Raw genomic sequence first — 21,029 nt, forward strand, 5'->3', positions numbered from 1 at the left:
TTAGAAGACCAACTTTTGTTGAGTACATGTACATATTGTTTCTGAAGCTAAGAATTAGTTTAAGAGCCAGTAAGGAGATTAAAAAAAAAAAAAAAATGTAGAATATAACTTCCAAGAGAAGACCCAAGATATACATTTTCATAAAATTTTAGGTTATCTTATTTATGTTTTAAAGAAAAAGACATTATGCTGACTTAATTTCCTTTTTTTCTGACTTAACATCTTAATTAAAAAGGTAAACATTTACTTAAAAAATGATACTACTTTATGCATCATTTAGAATCATTTTTCTAACAAAAGTCATTTATTACCATAGCAAAAAGTATAAAAAGTCAAGATGTTATTTCCTTTTTCCTGAAGAAACTTCCTAAGTGCTTAAATAACTATAGGGACACAGTTTACTTGTAATAAAGAACGTTAATGGGGAGGGTAGGAGTTAATTAACTAGACCCTTAATAATGGGCCTTTTTAGTCCAAAGAATCTCATAATTGCCTACGAAGCTAGTTTTGTAGCAAGTTGCAAGATGAAATATCTAGACTTGTGTAGTCGTCATTCTAAGAAAAATGTTGCCTTCAGGCAAACTTCGATGCCTTTTATTATTATATAGAATACATTTTTAATGACAAGCAGTATATATACTCTGTAAAGATAAGTGTGTAAGTGGGAGTCCAGTGCCTGCTGTTTACTCAAAATTAAATGGACACATAATTATAAGATTTTCCAATGAGCACAGTTTTTGTTCTCTTTGGAGAAATAGAACCTTTCAGCCAGACTTTATATACTTAGTTTGTTCATCATAGAAAGATATTCTCAGGATTACTAAGGACTGACAGTGTATGGTAATTTTTTTTGAAGACTGTGTTTTAAATGAATGGGATGGAAAAGCATAGGGAATATTTATATTAAATGTTAATATAAGAAATATGCAGGTTGAAATATAACTTATTACATAATTTCTGCAAATGCTGGTATGTTCCTAACTGGTTTACCTTTCTGTAAATCACCCTCAAAGAATCTCTCATTCTTCCCTTTGCAACTGCCTATCTTGGACTGTCCAAGCGCCTTGAAAAATCTGATTAGCCTATGCCAGGACTGCAATAGGGTAGCAGTTAGTGAACATAGACTGCTTCGCTTCTTTTGGGAGGACCAGATGAAAACATATTCCATTTTCAAAATGTTTCTGAAAGGACTTATTTGTGGAAATGATGCTTGCCATTTAAAACTCTTCAAAAATGCAGGTTTTACAAAATGTAAAAATAACCTCCCGAAAGTTTGAAAGGGGAGAGGGGGGCTGTGGCGTGGGGGCGGTCTCCTTGACTGCCCACCCCCTCCCTCTGTTCAGCGCGCTGTGTGCTTACGGGTTCCCTGGAGCGGATCACCATATAATTGATGTGCAGTCTGCATTGCTGAATCCTGGACTGCACCATTCTGTGTTCAAGGGAAGATGTAATCTGATCCCTCTGCTGCTGAGGGAGGAATCTCTCCAGTCCAGGCTTTGACAGGGCAGAGTCTCCTCCAATAATCTTCTCGGTTCTCTCTCATTATTCCCTCGAGTTCTCCTCAGTCAAGCTGCATGTATGTATGTGTGTCCCGAGAAGCGGTTTGATACAGAGCTGCATTTGCCTCTACTGTGGAGTTTTGTTGCCGGTTCTGCTCCCTAATCTTCCTTTTCTGACGTGCCTGAGCATGTCCACATTAGAATCTGTGACATACCTACCTGAAAAAGGTTTATATTGTCAGAGACTGCCAAGCAGCCGGACACACGGGGGCACAGAATCACTGAAGGGGAAAAATCCAGAAAATATGGGTTTCTACGGCACACTAAAAATGATTTTTTACAAAGTAAGTAAGCTGTTTTCTTCCTGTGTTGTGTGACTGTGTGTGTGTGTGTGTGTGTGCGTGCCTGCCTGAGAAGGAAAATCTGTATCATCAGAGATGGCTGCAGTATCCTCTAATTTTGGTGGGTGGCTGGATGTCTGGTATTCTGTTTTATATCATGAATGTAAGCAAATAATGGAAAGACAACATGAGCTGAAAAAAGCTTTACATTTAAAATAAAAATGAGTATTTTAATCTGAGAATTTTTCCTCTAAAAATATATTCGTACTTTAGAAACGTGGCTCTGTTAAATGCTGACCTGGAAATACTCTACCCTTAGTTAGCTTTCAGTGAACCTTTTTGCCTTTAATTTTTCTATGCCTTGTATTTAGGGTGTTTTTTTTTTTCCTTTAGTTGCCGCTCTTAAAGTGTAGAATCACTAGAATATTAGGGATTTATGTTTAAAGAGATTTTATTGACTTTCTGCACCCCTTCAAAATTGCAGAATTAATTTTTGGTTCTTAAGTCAGTATTTTTAGTAAACAATATAATAAAAAAAAGACTTATATAGTCATACAGAAAGTGCTTTATTTTATCAAATATTCTAAATTTGAAAATCCTTTCTCAGTGGTTCCCTTGAAATGAATTTTGGGCATTTTTATTCACTGAAGGATTTCTAAGATGGAAATAAAGTTTGCCTTTAGTGGCAAATGGTATTTGCACCATTGTATTTACAAGATATCCCAGAACTTCTGAAAGCCAGTATTCCTAACTTAATTATGATGAATATCAAAATTTATCAACATAATTTTGAAAATGAGTATCCATAGAAGTTATAAAAAATAGATTTTTAAGGTAATCTGTACTGACCTTCCTGATAAATAAATTTGTGTGTGTGTGTATGTCTATAATTTATATACGTGTAAACACGTGGCTATCCTATATATTGAAGCATTTATTTTTGCTTTTTATTAAAATTATTTGGAGAAAGAAAATAATGGGTTTTGAGAGGAGTCACTTTAGAACAGTGTTATAAGTACAGAAACTTCTTGAAGGGTTGAAATAAGACCAGTTCCATTTCTTTCAGTCGGTATTTTCGTGAACTAAGGTATAAATTGTGGATGAGCTTGTCATACCCTCATGTCTTGCCTCTAACATTGTAAAATAATTCCTGTGTTCTAGAAGACTTTCTTCATGATGATAAAAACACAGTTTTTATTATCTAGAATATGATTCAAAAACATTTTCAGAGTCTTCTTGGTTCTTTTTAGTATTTACAGTGTAGCATGCTGTGTTATGGTGTTCCCATGTGAAGCAGTAGGTAAGAAAATAAGTCTACTGCAAAGCTAGGGTTTCACCTTATTGTAAAATTGAGGATAACTTTCTATCACTCTGGGGATCCCCCCTCCCGTTATTTTCAATAGTATAGTAATTAATTAGCAAGCACAAATCTTAGAAGGATTACTAAAATATAAGTTGTTGAATCTCATCAGATCTTATTTTATATAGTTTTATAACATATCTATAGTAAGATGACCTCCATTAACCAACAGTAAAATATAAAAAGTAGATATTTCAATATTGATGACAAAATGTAATTCTGAATATATTTGCAGTATTCCATATCTATGTAGTGTAATGAAATACTTTAAAACTACAAATGTTGGATATACCTTACAAAGATGCATAACTCATTCTTTTAAAATCTTTCTGTTTTTCTTGTTGGTTTTCAAGTTAGTATATTTTGTCCTGAGTATCTATAATGTATAGTCAGTAGAGCTGTATATTCTGTGTGAATATCAATGGATGGTTTTTTCCTACCTTTATTGTATTATCTCTAGATTTCCCTCTTATTATGGGTTTACTGTTTGTACTGCCCTCAGTGCCCACAGTCATTCTTCATGCCTTATCATAATTACTTTTCAAGAGCATTCTATTTACATTATTCTCTTTACCCTTTTGTAATAATGTGTTTTAAATCACTGACTGTTACTTCCATTCTAATTTTGAAATTAAATATGTCTTTTAAAGGAAAATGAAAATCACTAAGAACAGCATGTTGAATATGGTTCTTTTCTGTGTGGGTTAACTTGAGATATTCCCATGTATTGGTCCTTAAACCAGAAAATGTGAAAGGTATATTACTCTCAAGGAATATGTACGATGGGTATCAATTTTTAAACCACCATACCTTATTCTTCTGCACAAATATTAGGGGGAGAAATTCACTTCTAAAGAGTAAAACAAAGTAGAAATAATAGAAGAAACTATGAAACATTTATTTTCTATATGAATTAGCTATGCCTAATTAATATTGCAGACATATGAAAATTTAAAGTTTTTTTTTTTTTCAGTATTACTGATGCTAACATTAAGATTTAATAATTGGACAGGTGATTTTTTTTTTTTTAAACATATCTCATTTGTTTTACCTTATAGATGAAAAGAAAGTTGGACCATGGTTCTGAGGTCCGCTCTTTTTCTTTGGGAAAGAAACCATGCAAAGTCTCAGAATATACAAGGTAATATTAAGTATAATTTGATTCTCTCCCTATTCTCATGTTTCTTTAAAGAGTTGATGATTCTGAAAAGCTTTCATTCACTTTATTCTCATAGAGTTACAATGTCACTAATACTGTTGACTATTTAGCACATTTTGCCATCACTGAAAACTGGGAAACATACATTTTAAATAAGGAGAAGAATGACTACCACTGTGGGTATACATTTTGTTACTAATACATTGAAGTAAGACACACCCAGAAGTTCTCTTATCAACAAAAGTTTTAAATTATAATTTTGAAGGAATTCTAAAAAGTAAGTCCTGATATATGGATATGAGCAAATGTATCTTGTTTCTATAGCAACAGCTGTTCGAGGGTGGATAGTTATATACGGGTAACGGAAGATACATTTAGTAGCAGTGAAATAGACCTCACAATTACTAACTAAATCTTATTTCATGAGGTTACTGTGTTAGAAATCGCCTTTTATTTGCTTTGTAAGCCTTATGTTTTTAACACATAAATTTCTACACCAGTAGAATAGTTTCCATAACAACTAAATACAATTGTAGTCTTGTTTCCTGCACCATTCCATCATTTTTGGATTTTGCATCAGTATAAAACTTTTCCTTCTCCCACACTAATTAGGCTAATTTAAGCACAATATCTATTACCCAGCCAATTAAAAATGGCTTTGGATGTCATTTGGAATGTGGTGTTTTAAATTTTAAATGACAAAAGCATCTTAAGGGCTTTTTATGAGTCTTGTTGGCATATTTGTCACTTCAAATAGTTGATTGAAAATTAGATATAGAAACCGTAGGAGCTTTGTGATGGTGACATTTCTTTTATTCCCCTCAAAATTTTGATTTAGAGTTATTCTTTAAAATGCAATAAAATTAACATTACTCAGACTTGTGATTAAACATTGTTACAGCTTGCATCTCTTTTCTTCCAGGGAACAGTTTATACTTTTATTTCATTCAGTTCTGGAAAATATTCCTTTAAGATGCCTTTGGTTGAAATTTAGAAATCATGATAATTAGAACAGTTTATATACCAAAAATGCAAAAATGATACAGAAGAGAACAATAAGGCTATTTCTTGCTTATTCAGAAAATACTTTTTGTTGTGATTTTCCCGTGTTAACTGTCCCCCCTCTCTTACTTATGCTTTGCCTTCTGACAATTTCACTGTGTTTTGGCACTTTCACCAGAGGGTGTGGAGTGATAGGTGAAACTGTCCACTTCATTTTTGCTTTTTTCTACTGGTCTTGGTAAACTGTTTCTTGGATGAGAATGCTGAGTTTAATGTTTAAAGTAAGCTATTTTTTTAGTGTATGGATTTCAGTCAACCATATAATTTTGGTCTTCTGTTAATAAGACTAATACCAGGGCAGAAGTATTAAATGGTTCAGTTGTTTTTAAGGCCATTTATAAATGAATGCTGAATTTTTACCATAGAACACATTTTAGTAAAGTTTTTATTCCGTCGCTCACTTTTTTCTATTGAGAAAGTACCTGCAAAGGAGGAAGTTTTATTTTTAACCTTTAACACAGTCTTACTAAAGAAAACCAGACAGCATATTGATTGCCATGTCTTTTTAGAGACTTGGTCAGTGTATATTTGATGTTCTTTAATTTTGTTGAAAGATTTTCTAATAATAAAATGAGACTATGATTTTTCATTATTTTTATTAGAAAATTTAAGTTACAATCACATTCTATTTCATTTCAGAGGAGAAAATAGAGCTTACCTTTCAAATTTGATAGAAGAAAAAATAGATTTAATTGTTTTATGTTAGAGACCATCTTAGATGAATAATGTTAAAAGACTTAAAAGTGGTAGATATGAAGATTTTTCTGTATTTTTCTGGTGACTGAGATGCATTTATAAGCAAAATAATGAGATATACTAGGTAGAAAAGAATTGGGGTTACTTCATTAGTACTTTTTCAGACCTTAATAGTTAACTATTAGGATACAGTTTATATGTTCTTTGAATTTTAAACACTGTACTGTCTTAGCTCAATAAACTGAAGATTACTTTGCAAATGTAATTTTGTTAACTGAATCTTCCTGCTCCTTTTTTCCACACGTCTCTAAAATAGAGATGTTTAGTATTTACTTATTTTATTAGTTGGCAGAATCAATTGAATTTCAGATTTGTGGTGTGTGTGTGTTTACTGTCTCAGAATTTAAATTATTGGATAAAAGTATTTTGATGATCTCATTTCACTTAATTTTGCTTATACTATGTTCTCACTACCTACCTATTTGAGTAAATACATTTCTAATCAAGGCTCACTCTTATCAAATACTATATCGACTAAGCTTAATAATAACGATAGAAAATTAGAGAAGAATAGACAAATATAAATAATTTAGAAGGCAGTAGGGGCAAACTTAAGGAATAATGTGACCAATGAAATGTCTAAAGCCTTTGAATGTACTACTACTTATGATATTTTAAAGCATTAATAAGTCTTCCACCCCTTTTTATGAAAGAAATTTAAATTTTTGTTTAATAATGTTCCTAAAGACCAGTCATAAGACAATTGGAACCTGAATCTTCTAAGAAAGTATTTTAACATTATTGGTGTGTTATCAACAACTTGCAGTTTTGCCATAGAGATTCTACCATTTGGTTGCAATTAGCTGTGCTGGGATAAAAACAGCTGGTTACGTAGGAGGGAGGAAACTTACCTAAGAATAGCAGAATAAGTTTTGTGTATCCTTGCTTTCTGGGAATAAGCAAATACAAATAATAATTTGATGTTTGAAATATACCATATCATCTCATTAGAGCCCATAATTCTTAATAAATATCTCTTTGCTTCCACCCTTGTATTTTTGTAGCACCACTGGGCTTGTACCATGTTCAGCAACACCAACAACTTTTGGAGACCTGAGAGCAGCCAATGGTCAAGGGCAACAACGACGCCGAATTACATCTGTGCAACCACCTACAGGCCTCCAGGAATGGCTGAAAATGTTTCAGGTGACATGTCTAAACACAGTACTTAAAATGCTTCACTTAGTTGCTGTGGCAATAAGGGATTATTCAGCCATGAAAAGGAACATGCTACACCATGGATAACCCTTCAAAACCATATGCTAAGTGAAAGAAGTCAGACACAAAAGGCCGCATAATCTGTGATTATATGAAATATCTAGAACAGACAAATCCATGGGAGACAGAGGGCAGATTAGTTAGTGATCGCTGGGTGATGTTTGGAGGATAGACTGCCAGTAGGTACTGCGCTTCTTTCAGGGGTGATGGAAGTGATCTGGAATTGGGTAGTGGTGATGGTTACACAGCAGGATGGCTGTGTTGGGAGCTATTGAAGTGTACATTTAAATGGTGAATTTTATGTTTGTGAACTATATCTCAATTAAAAAATGCTATTAAATACAAGGGAACTCAACTTTAAATTTTAAGTGTGTTAATCAAGAGGGTCCAATGGTTATTTTGTGTAAAGTGTCCATTTGCACTGTTCATTGCTTTTTAGATAATAAGTTATTTCTTTTTCTCTTTTATGTTTGGATTTCTGGTGTTAGTGAATGTACTTGTTTTCTGAACTGCATGGTTTGGAAGTTAAGCATTTAGGAGTATTAGTCACTGGTAGTAACTTATCCATCACCGTTACCCTCATAGCCTCCAAGAGCTGATGCAGCTTTTTTCCATAGATGCCATGCTTGTATGTAGCTTATTTTGTTCAGAATTCTGATTACTATATTTTACTAGCATATAAAGTTTGGGGAAGTTTACCAGGAAGATTGGTTACAACCAAACCTTGAATCTTAGGAATTTTTTAACTCATGATAGTGATATTAAGTTAATTTATCTCTTCTAGTGAGATAATGCATAGAAATCAAGTATTTAGCAAAGCAGTTGGCATGGATTAAACATTCTTTGTAAATAGTAAATAATATAAAGTATGTAAAGTGAAGGTATCTCTGATTATAGCCACCATACTAGTGTAAATGAATATATTTCCTTACGTCTGACTGTTCGATTGATGGTATTTTCTGAATCCTAGGGGAATAATGGTTGAAAAAGAAGATACTTTATGGATTTTGTTTATTTCTGATTTTTAAGTGTCCATTTATATAAATCCCAATATTTTAAATACTTGAGCAAATACTAAATGTCCCAGTTTTTTTCTTCTGTAGCTGGAAAATGTACTTGAAGCAATGTTTCTTTAAAATGGATTTTTAAAATTGTTTTCTACTCTTCAGGTAATTTCAGAGAAACTAGAATAACCTTTTTTTTCCCAGTTGATAACTGAAAGGTTAGAGCAGCACCTCTCAACAGGGGGCAAATTTTCCTGTGGTTGAAACATTTTTAGCTGTTGCAAGGCTGGGGTGCAGGACACGGCTGGCATCTGATGGTGGAGTCAGTGTGAAGGACAGCCACCCTCAACACAGAGTAATCTAGCCCAGAATAGCAGCTACTGAACTTGAGAATCTCTGGCTTCAAGGCATGAAAGTTGCACTTTACTGTTATGATATTATGAACCACCACAATCACAAAGCTTTTTGTTTTGTTTTCATAGTCACTTGTTAATTAAACTTACCTTTCACAAGACTTATTCTCTCCGCTCATCTAAGTTCTTTTACCTTAGGTTCATGATTTATTTTATTTCATTTTAATCTTTTCCTAAACATGCCCTCAGAATTCTAAATTTTTTGTCTCATCCTTTTAAAAAGAGATGTATTCCCCCCCATTAGAGGTGAAAAAAGAACTCAGACACTTACAATGCCTTAAAGAAACGCTTTAACGGTTGTGTCATCTCTGATAGAGCCGAGGAGACAGGAACGTGAGTGGGCATTGTCATGTTTACACACACATACAGTGTGAGCAGCGCAGCACTTGAGAACATGAGGTGCTGATTTCATGTGATTTTTATAGGAAAGTACCAACATGATGGAAAATTACACTGTCAGTAATGGTTTTATCATCACTGTAGACACCCTCCAAAATACTTATTTTATATGCAAAGCTTATCAGAAGGTAGTCTAGACTGTAACTTATTTTGTATGTAGTATGGGCCTTTTTTTTCCCCCAGTGTTTCAGAGTTCCAGAATATTCTTTGCTAGCTATTTAGTTTTACCAATTTTAAGAGAACACTCTCAAATGCTGATCTCTAGTAGGGAGCTTTTGTGCTCTATTTTGCATTGAGGGTGTGTTAGGGAGTCCTTTGTTCAGTGTTTGCTTGTTTAGCTCACTCATGCTTTTCTTAATGAAATGTTGTCATGTTACCATGTACTGTATTAGGTCATCAGATCTGAGATAGCATAGATTATTAGATGCATCCCAACTTCAGAAATGTTAATTGTAAATTAAAAAAAAAAAAAAAAACTTGTTTAAAATGAATGAGATTTAGTAAACTAGCATATAGAATTATCCCTGAAGGCTTAATACTGTATTTTTTTCACATAACTATTCTCTAGCAAAAAAATTTACTAGCAACAGAAGGTCAGCTAGATAGATCAAGACCTTAATCCTTTGAGTACCTTGTCTGCCTGACACACCCACGACCTCATTGTAGTGCCTCATGCCCTTTATTTTCAGGGCTGGTGCCAGAGTAACTAGGAATGAATCACTTGCCTAAAGGCTTGCAATGCTTTAATGCTTAACTTGGAGAGAGATAATTTCACAGTAAAGTAGGGGAGTCATGAGTTGACCTATGTAGTATAGTTGAGGGATAATTAAACTGGCTTGATTTCTACAGATGTGCTGTGGGGCATTTAATGATGCCTTTTCTATGGTATAACAAGCAAAATGGGAGAACTTGTCCCCTTACTGTTCTGCTATTGCTCCTAAGACAGTGATACAGCATGATTTTGGTCCAGCTCCATCTATTCTGACAAAGTACTCTGTACTCAATTTATAAATTGAATAAGAACAAATGATACACCATTTTAGATAAAAGGAAATTGAAACAGAATGCCACTCTAAAATAGAAGTGCCAATTAGAAACAAAACTAAAAAAGTCCAAAAATTTTGTACTGTTTGAATTTTCAGTTGCCATTGATTCTTTTTTTTTTTTGGCAACACCAGATTGATGCTTTCAGACTGTTAATTTGGGAGCAGAGGATTGGTCATTTTTTTTGTTTTGTTTTATTTATGTCATTTGAGTGTTAATATATGGTTTTTCAGTTGCAGATTTTAGACTAGGTAAAGTTATATTAACATTCTCTGAAATTGATATTCAGAAGTATCCTGATATAATGAGAAGCACTTTGACTTAGAAGGAGAAGCTTTTAGTACCAATTCTGGCTTTGCCTCTTAATAACTGGGTAATTTCATTGATATTATGTAACCACTCTTGCCATTGTTCTCATCCTCCGTGAAACAGATATAACACTAAAAAGTTGTCAAAAGAGAGAAAACGTGTAAATGTGCTTAAAGCTATACTTGAAAATACAGTAGAAACTCAATAAAAGAAGTGTCCTTTGTGAGCCTGTTTTCTCAAGTCTAAGAAGAAGCTATTAACACTAGCTTCAAACAAATGTCATCAGATTAACAGTATCAGCATTATTTTCATCAAAGCATATTTATATTGTATTAAAACTATGATGCACTTTGAAAATACCTGTTACACTCCTTAATATGTTTTCAATAATAAAACAGAAAATACTTCTGTGTTTTGAAATTAAAAGTGGAGTAAAAACTACTCTTTTGGAGGACTTAGGTTTTATGGTAACACTTAGAAATTGTATATGTTTTCTAACTTATTTGGATCTCTTTTATTTGCTAATTAACAAAATATTAAAACAGAATAGTGCCAGAAGTAAATGAATACAAAACTACTTTGCTGTTATATTTGAAACAGTCCGATCAAGAAGCCCTTTTAGGTGAGAAGAAGAGTGGAAGAAGGTCATGTATGTAGCCAGAGAGGACTAAGGGAAAATGTTTCTGTCTAACATCTTGAAGACTTCTATGCAAAAGTAGAATCAGACTGATTATTGGTTTCTTCAGCAAACAAAACCTGGATCATATTCTTTGAGTTGGATTTTGATGTAAATTTGAACTTTACAATTAGACCTGACCCAGAGAAGAATCGAGATTCTAAGTATTCTAGTCCTGAAACTGTTTAAACAGACTAGATAACCATCTTCAGGAGGTACTAGAGAAGTGAGTTCTTCATCACGTGAAATTCAGGTGCTAAATTGCCTAAAGTCGTAGAGTATGTGTATCTGAATGAGATACCAAGGATCATCCCAACCAATAACCACAGCTCGTTTGTGAATCACCGCATCACTACTGGAGAGGCTGGTTATTTAAAACATAAAATGCCCTCAGCCCCACCTTGACCCCTGCATCAGACTCTCTGATGGTGGATTGGAGAACTCCATGATTCTGCACCACTCAGCCAGCACCTAGGAACCGCTGGTCTGGCCAAGCCCCTCATTATACCCAAGGTGGGGTCTCCGAGACGCAGACTAATTAAGGGGCTTCCCTGCAGTTGTGCAGTGAGTTTGCTAGTGAAACCAGGCCCCTGATTACAGTTCAGGGCTCCTTCTACTCATCTCTGCTACTTTCAGGTACTCTGTAATTATCTGAAATCAAATAACACTTTCATGGGGAGTTTTCAAGTTTGCATTTTAATTTTGTACACAAATTAAATTTTGTTTATCTTGATGATCCTTTCTGAATTTGGAATGTTTTTCCTGTCCCCTTCAATATGTTACGCTAACTTTACCATGTAAGACCAAAGGAAAATGCTTTTTTCTTTATAAGAACAACTACTTTTCAGAGCAGAAATAAAATAATTATCAGACTTTCCAACACTTTTTCAGATAAAGAAGCTAAGGCCTACAGAAGTAAGTTCAGTTCAGTTCAGTTGCTCAGTCGTGTCCGACTCTTTGTGACCACTGTGCAGCACGCCAGGCCTCCCTGTCCATCACCAACTCCCGGAGCTTACTCAAACTCATGTCCAATGAGTCGGTGATGCAATCCAACCATCTCATCCTCTGTCTTCCCCTTCTCCTCCCACCTGCGATCTTTCCCGGAATCAGGATATTTTCCAATGAGTCAGTTCTTCACATCAGGTGGCCAAAGTATTGGAGTTTCAGCTTCAGCATCAGTCCTTTCAATGAATATTCAGGACTGATTTCCTTTAGGATGGACGTGTTGGATCTCCTTGCAGTCCAAGGGACTCTCAAGAATCTTCTCCAACACCACAGTTCAAAAGCATCAATTCTTTGGCACTCAGCTTTCTTTATAGTCCAACTCTCACCTCCACATGACTACTGGAAAAACCATAGCTTGACTAGAAGGACCTTTGTCCGCAAAGTAACATCTCTACTTTTTAATATGCTGTCTAGGTTGGTCATAACTTTTCTTCCAAGTAACAAGAGTCTTTTAATTTCATGGCTGCACTCACCATCTGCAGTGATTTTGGAGCCCAAAAAAATAAAGTCTGTCACTGTTTCCCCATCTATTTGCCATGAAGTGATGGGACCAGATGCCATGATCTTAGTTTTCTGAATGTTGAGTTTTAAGCCACCTTTTTCACTCTCCTCTTTCACTTTCATCAAGAGGCTGTTCAGTTCTTCTTCACTTTCTGCCATAAGGGTGGTGTCATCTGCATATCTGAGGTTATTGATATTTCTTCTGGCAATCTTGATTCCAGCTTGTGCTTCATCCAGCCCAACATTTCTCATGATGTACTCTGCATATAAGTTAAATAAGCAGGGTGACAATATACAGCCTTGACATACTCCTTTCCTGATTTGGACTCAGTCTGTTGTTCCATGTCCAGTTCTAACTGTTGCTTCCTGACCTGCATACAGATTTCTCAAGGGGCAGGTCAGGTGGTCTGGTATTCCCATCTCTTTCAGAATTTTCCACAGTTTGTTATGGTCCACATGTTAAAGGCTTTGGCATAGTCAATAAAGCAGAAGTAGATGTTTTTCTGGAACTCTTCGCTTTTTCAATGATCCAACAGATGTTGGCAGTTTGATCTCTGGTTCCTCTGCCTTTTCTAAAACCAGCTTGAACATCTGAAAGTTCATAGTTCACGTACTGTAGAAGCCTGCTTGGAGAATTTTGAGCATTGCTTTGCTAGCATGTGAGATGAGTGCAATTGTGCGATAGTTTGAATATCCTTTGGCATTGCCTTTCTTTGGGATTGGAATGAAAGCTGACCATTTTCCAGTCCTGTGGACACTGCTGAGTTTTTCAAATTTGCTAACATATTGAGTGCAGCATTTTAAGAGCATCGTGTTTTAGGATTTGAAATAGCTCAATTGGAATTCCATCACCTCCACTAGCTTTGTTTGTAGTGACGCTTCCTAAGGCCCACTTGACTTTGCATTCCAGGATGTCTGGCTCTAGGTGAGTGATCACACCATTGTGATTATCTGGGTCATGAAGATCTTTTTTGTACAGTTCTTCTGTGTATTCTTGCCACCTCTTCTTAATATCTTCTGCTTCTATTAGGTCCATACCATTTCTGTCCATTATTGTGCCCATCTTTGCATGAAATGTTCCCTTGGCATCTCTGATTTTCTTGAAGAGATCTCTAGTCTTTCCCATTCTATTGTTTTCTTCATTTCTTTGCATTGATCACTGAGGAAGGCTTTCTTATCTCCCCTTGGGATTCTTTGGAATTATGCATTCATATGGGTATATCTTTCCTTTTCTCCTTTACCTTTTGCTTCTCTTCTTTTCATAGCTATTTGTAAGGCCTCCTCAGACAACCATTTTGCCGTTTTGCATATCTTTTCCTTGGGGATGGTCTTGATGCCTTCCTCCATGTCAAAATTGGGAACCAATCTTGGAAGCAGACTAAGCAGGCAAGTCCCAGTGATACCATCCAGTATACAGAATAGAAACTTTCTGTGGGAAGTGTTTTGAGATAGCATTGGTGCAGTGTTTCCTGACTCTTTGGGGATTCATTCATTTATTCAACAAATATTTACAGAATAACTGTCAGGTGCTAGGCCCTAATTTGAATCTGGGATACAATAATGAACAAAATAAACAAAAACCCTTTTCTGAAAAACTTTAGTCAGAAAAGAGGGGGTTTTGAAATGGTTTGCAATTTTTGAAAATTGCACAGAGAAGGTGTTAGAGAAGGAATTAGGGAAGTAAAGCATGTGGGTGCCTAGGAAAAGAATAGTCTAGGAATCACCAAGTGAAAAGGCCCTGAAGCAGGGCATGCTGGGTGTGGTTGAGGCACTGAAAGAGGATCTCTGGCCAAGGCAGAGTAAAGGAGGGAAAGAAATAGGAAATTAGAGCCTCGTGGACCAACCTAAGGACTTTGGTTTTACTGCGAGTGAAGTGGGAGGGCTTCAAGCAGAAGAGTGAGCTGACGTTCAGCACTGTCACTCCAACTTTCTGTGGAGAACAGAACTAGGAGGGCAAAGGTGGGGAGCTGGGAGACCAGGTAAGCAGTCACAGGAATGACCCAGGTAGCTTAGACTGTTGTAGTCATAGTCAGGTTCTGGGTATATTTTGCATTTTATGACCTTAGAATAAACTGATGGATCAGAGCTATCTGATGGTGAGAGTGAGGGAGTTGAGGATGACTCCAGAGTTTGGGGCCAAACTAATATAACAACAACATTTTACTGAAAAGGGGAGGATTTGAAGAGAAAGATCATGGATATAGTTTCTGTTACATACCCAAGAATATATGGTGAATAAGCAATTTTATATACAGGTCTGGAATTCAGGGAAGAAACCCAGGCTGGAGAGAGGAAATCTAGGGCCTGTGTAGTCCAGACCTTTGTTGGAACTATGTAAGAGATGTGACTTAAGTCATTGGAAGGTTGAATATGTATCGTCCTTGAAAACAGTCTCATTTATTTTGTAGCTTACAGCTAATGTTACTAACTCTTTGTTGGTAGTATATGTTTCAGTAAAATGTCACAAAGTAACATCTGCGGAATGTATATTTAATTCAAATTGAAATATAAGTTAAATTTTATATAACTTATCAAATATTTTAAAACAAAAAAATACTGTTGTAAGTCTTAGAAGCATTTTGCTGTATGGGCATTATTTTCATCATGGCCTTTGCCTTAAATATATATTTAAATTTGTGGCACAGTTTCTAACATTTACCTAAGACCTGAATTAGTTATCTTCTAATCTAGCCTTTTTCATTGTATACTGCAGCCCCTAAAATCCTTGAAAAGATATATATATTTTTTTTCTGTTAGAGGCTTCCCTGGTGGCTCAGTGGTAAAGAACTTTGCAGGAGATGAGTGTTCAATCCCTGAGTCAGGAAGATCCCCTCAAGAAGGAAATGGCAACCCACTCCAGTATTCTTGCCTGGAAAATTACATGGACAGAAGACTCTGGCGGGCTATAGTCCATGGGGGCGCAGAGAGTTGGACACAACAAGCATGCACATACATACACAGCACTTATTTACCTGTGTTGATACTGCTTTTCTGTTCCTTTTTTACAAACAGCAAATAATACGTCAACTGAAACAAAGAAAAATATTAAACATGTGTAGTATATTAACAAGTCAGCAGTTATCTGTTACCCAAAAGGGGCATGTTTTTATACTAGTGTCCATGAATCCTTATCATGTAGATAGAGAAGAACAGCATATTATAAGAAGCTACATCTTCCTGTGAAGAATATAAATCAATAACTCAGAGTTTATAGTACTGTTACTAAGTCACGGATGAGTGGCAATTGATCAGCATGAGTTTTGTCAAAGAGGTAAGTTTTGAGCCAGGATTTGAAGCTGTGTGAGGAAAACAGAGTGAAATAAACTTCAAATTAACTACTTTTAACTGGTCAAATGAAAGCAAGAAAGTAAAAGTCACTCAGTTGTGTCCGACACTTTGCAACCCCTGGACTGTACAGTTCATGGAATTCTCCAGGCCAGAATACTGGAGTGGGTAGCCTTTCCCTTCTCCAGGGGATCTTCCCACCCCAGGGATCGAACCCAGGTCTCCCGCATTACGGGGGGATTCTTTACCAGCTGAACCTCTAGGGGAGCCCTTTAATTGGTCATGTATGTGCATATACACACATACGGATATTTTTAATTTCTATGTATAAATCTTCACCCTAACCAAAAAGGATACACAGTGAGTACTCAAGGAGAATGTTCTGGGTATGTGTGTCAAGGTAAAAGGAAAAAATACAGCTTATTACAGCCTCTGTTTCCTCATATTTGAAGGTAAGAATGGAGATATTCCCCAGGGTTTTTATGAATAAGTGAGATAATGTTTGTGACATATTATGTCGTAGTACTATGGAAGCACTACTGAAATGTTTGCTAGTTGTTAGTTTAGTCTACACGTAAAGAAGAGAGAGGATTCATTGCAGATTCTGAAGGGGTAAATGTTTTAAGAAATACTTTAAAAAGGCTTTCAGTGACCTCAGAGTATCTCAGTTTTCAACTGTTGTCTATTTCACATATTACAAAATCCAGGTTCCTAGTTTGAGCAAAAAATGGAATGTCAAAATCCAGATTTTTCTAGCTCCAAACCTCACATATTGTTCTCTCTTCTCCCATTTCCAAAATGGACATAATAATTCATAAAGGTACTCTATCAACTTGCTCAAGGATGTTTTTTCATCTGAGTGTTTCAAAGTTACTTAAATGTTTTCTTTGACTTTTGTGTGTGAGACCCCTGACATTTTAAATGATTCACATGTCTGTCTGGTTTTTCCTTTTAAGAATCATGGCGTTTCTGGGGAAGTGTTCCTCACTGAGGGGAAAGAAAAATTAGGCAACTCCTTAGTATAGTTTAATAGAGCTCATATTTTTGAGGTATAATTGTTTTTGTTTTTCCATAATATATACTTTATTTCTTATTCTCTTTTATTTTAGCCTTTCTTCATATTCTCATTTTACTGTTAAGTCACCTGCCATTTACTGTTATTTGCTGTTTTTTATTGAAATTATTTTCACATAGCAAATCAAAGCCCTTTTAATTTGTGGAAAACACGTGTCAGATGGGCATTCTAGCCAGTTGTTAATTTTTCTCTAGTCGATGCTGCCAGTCTGCTCTCCGATGAGTGCCTTACTAAAACCATGAAGTTTTATGGTGCCCACTGGAAAGGAAGGGAAGAAAGGAAAATCATCTCTCAAAATTCTCTATTTACTCAATAGCCCAAACCAATGTTTCTGAATAAAATTTTGTTTTCTCAACCAGTATCTTGGTGGTAGATGAGCATATCACAATTATAATAACATGCAAAAATATTTTTCTGTCAAACTCAAAGCTTTTACAAAATAAAGATAGCTACTAAATTTGAAGAGGCTAAGTGATTATCACTTCAGTGCCTTCTTTTGTAAGTAGCCACTTTTTATATTTTGTGTAGATGTTGATTTTCCTTTATGAGTTTATAATTTGAGACATTTATTAAAATAATAAAAATTTCTGATTCCTCTTTGATAGAGCTGGAGTGGACCAGAGAAATTGCTTGCTTTAGATGAACTTATTGATAGTTGTGAACCAACCCAGGTAAAACATATGATGCAAGTGATAGAACCCCAGTTTCAACGAGACTTCATTTCCTTGCTCCCTAAAGAGGTAAGGATTATCAATTATATTCTTCATTGGTGCTATTTGAAAATATAAATCAATAGCTACCCACCCTCTTTAGACGTTGTTGTGCTAATTACGGTATTCAGTATTGTCAGTTTAACACTTAATTAGTGCTAAAGGTTGCTGTAAATGATAAGCTACCATAGTTTAGCATAATTTTCAGATTAAAGTATACTTACGGACTAAGTATCTTCTCTCCACTGCTGGAATAAGTCATACATGAGACTAAGCTATTGAGTTTCATTAATTTGATTGTTCCTTTACCAAGATTTTTTTCCCAGCTTATTTGAAGTCCAGCCTTTGTCTTGGTGTATTCATTACATTAGTAGATTTGTTTTATTCTGATTTTATTAAAACAGCAGTATTTTTTCTTATTTTGTTGTTTGTTTATCCTGACTCCCTTTAAGACTAACAGTTTCATAACTCTGTTGGATTGTACTTCTCTGTGAGTTACATTATGTGATTATTTTGAAGTATATAAAATTTCACATGTGTATCTTCTGTTATTCATCTCCCTTTTTACCCCATCACACACACACATGCCAAATCACAGATTTCCCATACCAATTACATTTCTTAGAGCATTTCTTTTAGAATTACTTATACCTATTTGTTTTAATATCTTTGTATAATATAAAGCATCTTTGTTTTTTTATCATAGACTATGATCATATGTGTATTCCTGACCATAAATAAGGCATCGTTTAGATGTAGTTCTTTCATTGAGGTTGTAGGCATCATAGTTTCATTTTTTGTCAGCAAACAGAAATAACATTAATGCTACCAAGATTTATATTTTCACAAAATTTTTATATAGATCAGCTAATTATAGATCAGCTAAGAAAACAATATAAAATAACATTTATGTTAGTATAAATACAAAGGCAAACAGTCCTGAAACTTCAAACTTGAAGAGAAAGGAAGTTGATTTCTTTTTCAGATAACCATTCTACATATCCTAAGGGCATTAAAGATAGTCCTGATGATAATTTCACATTGGATATTTATAAAATTGGTTTCATCATAGTTAATGGATGAAATTAAGTGTAACTCCAGGAGAAATCAAAGTGGAAAAAAAACATCATTTTCCTGAAATGTTTCTACTTTGGAGTGATTTTTTTTTTTTTTTTTTAATTTATTTATTTTTTCCAGTGGGTTTTGTCATACATTGATATGAATCAGCCATGGATTGGAGTGATTTTTTTAAATGACATTGTTCCAGAAAAAAATTTTGTGTTCTTGCTGGCTCATTCTAAAACTGAACCCTTTGGATTGATTTGGCTTATGAAAGTGACATAAGCTCTCTTTACTTCCAGAAGGGTGCTAATAATAGGAAACACTTTTTTAATGTATTTGATCAAAAGTGAATTTATTCACCTTTGATATATCTTTCATAGTTTTCCTTGATAATCCTCCCTATTTTTTATTTTTGTTAATATAGACTTTTCTCTAAAGATTGTGAGCTTTTTGCTTTATTTGGATTTCCATAGTAGCTTCATAACACACACAAAAAAATGATTTATAAAAATTGCTAAGAATCTAAAAAGTATAATTTATTGATAACCATGCAATAAAGATTTTCTTGGATTAAGTGTTCATTTGAAGATTGCCTGAGGGCAAAGAAGTGTTGCTAGACAGGAGAATGAGTGAGCCTGGCTTAGCATGACACCTGTCTTCCCCTGCCCCCCGCCCTCTCTAATTTATTTTTTATTGAAGTGTAGTTGAATTACATTGTTGTGATAATTACTGTTACACAGAAAAGTGACTCAGTTAAACATACATACACATTCTTTTCATACTATTTTCCATTATGGCTTATCACAGGATGTTGAGTATAATTTTAACTGCTAAAAAAAAAAAAAACACTTTCTATTTTTAAAAATGCTTTATTTTATATGTAAAGAAATAATAGTATAGATCTGAAGTTGTCAAGGAAGCTAACATCTTATTGGAGACTAAGTACTAATATTATTTAATAATAATAATGTCAGGAAGTGAACCTATAATAATTTTTTATAATTCCTTTCAACAGATCTCAAAGTTCTTTACCAACACTTACTATTCTCAAAAACCTTGACAAAATATCTCACTAGTCTCACATGGGAGACTTGTGATAAAGGGCATTATACTTAGTTTGTAAGTAAATGCCAAAAAGAGCATAATGCTAACAGTTGATGATCTACAACAAAACCTAAATTCTTAACATAGAATCGGCCAACATTTTGTTTGTTCTTTTTTTTTTTCTCTTTGATTAGTTTAATTCATTGAAATACAGCAATTCTGAGAAAGTATTATCTACTTTTTAAATATAACATGGTGGTCTTTTATATAAGTTACAGTGAAAAACAAAAATTAGCAACTGTAATTGAAATGACAAGTTTGGGCAAGGAAAATAAAATTATCTGAAATAAATCTTCAGTTTAAGAGCTTCTCTTGTGTGGAAGTACTCCTTAGGAAGAATTACTGGTCTAGAGTTCACCTTTAATACAAATAAATAGAAAATTACATTCACTAGACCATTTGATGTGGCTCCCAGAAACCTGTAACCCCCCTCTTCAGGGTTGTAGAGAAGTGGCTTGGAACAGTGCCCACTGTCTGTTCCCATAAGGAACCCAAAACCTTGTGTTCTTTGAGGAACTGATGTAACTAATTATTGTTTTATTTTTGCTTGGCAGCCTAATTAAAAAACCATATAGAATATTGTTGCCAATATATTTGTGTTCTTCTCCGATAGTTTAAACCTTTTCTGATTTATATTTTTCCTGATTGTGATTTTCTTATTAATATTTTCTATTTGGCTATGTGTATTTTCTATAATATCAGGATGTTTTGGTGGAATAGACAAGCATTTAATAAGTTGAAGTTCATGGTTGAGTTAGAGCTTTTGCTGTTTTAAAAGGAATGGGTGCCAGTTACCTATGGAGTTAGCACTTCAACTTTCTTTAGCACTTGAGTGTTTCTTTACATTTCTTTTTAATGCATTCAGACACTGGACTAAATGATATCTTAATCACCAGTAATAAAGGAAATTTTGTCTGTTAAATTTGCAGGTAAACCTTTGAAATCTGAGCCACTTTGGATTTGTTTCTTAGCATTTAAGATCCATTAAATGTTTCTGTAAATTGCCTGTTTTCAGCTTCAACTGGATAACTAAAGAATAGACTTTTT

At 34.6% G+C, this 21,029-nt stretch overlaps 1 protein-coding gene across 4 annotated transcripts in view; it reads left to right on the forward strand.

The window, feature by feature from the left end:
• FBXW7 (F-box and WD repeat domain containing 7) overlaps positions 1-21,029 on the forward strand; it is a 216,734-nt gene that overhangs the window by 182,482 nt on the left and 13,223 nt on the right. For 3 of the 4 annotated variants that reach the window (XM_043484526.1, XM_043484518.1, XM_043484546.1), the window contains 3 exons: positions 4,259-4,341; positions 7,182-7,323; positions 17,712-17,846. In XM_043484526.1, coding sequence (XP_043340461.1) covers positions 4,259-4,341; positions 7,182-7,323; positions 17,712-17,846 — 360 coding nt within the window. Of the gene's footprint in view, positions 1-1,387; positions 1,844-4,258; positions 4,342-7,181; positions 7,324-17,711; positions 17,847-21,029 lie in introns of those variants that run through there. The other variant, XM_043484537.1, reaches the window with a different exon arrangement.

Source organism: Cervus canadensis, chromosome 1 (assembly GCF_019320065.1).
Source record: "Cervus canadensis isolate Bull #8, Minnesota chromosome 1, ASM1932006v1, whole genome shotgun sequence".
Lineage (NCBI taxonomy): Eukaryota > Metazoa > Chordata > Mammalia > Artiodactyla > Cervidae > Cervus > Cervus canadensis.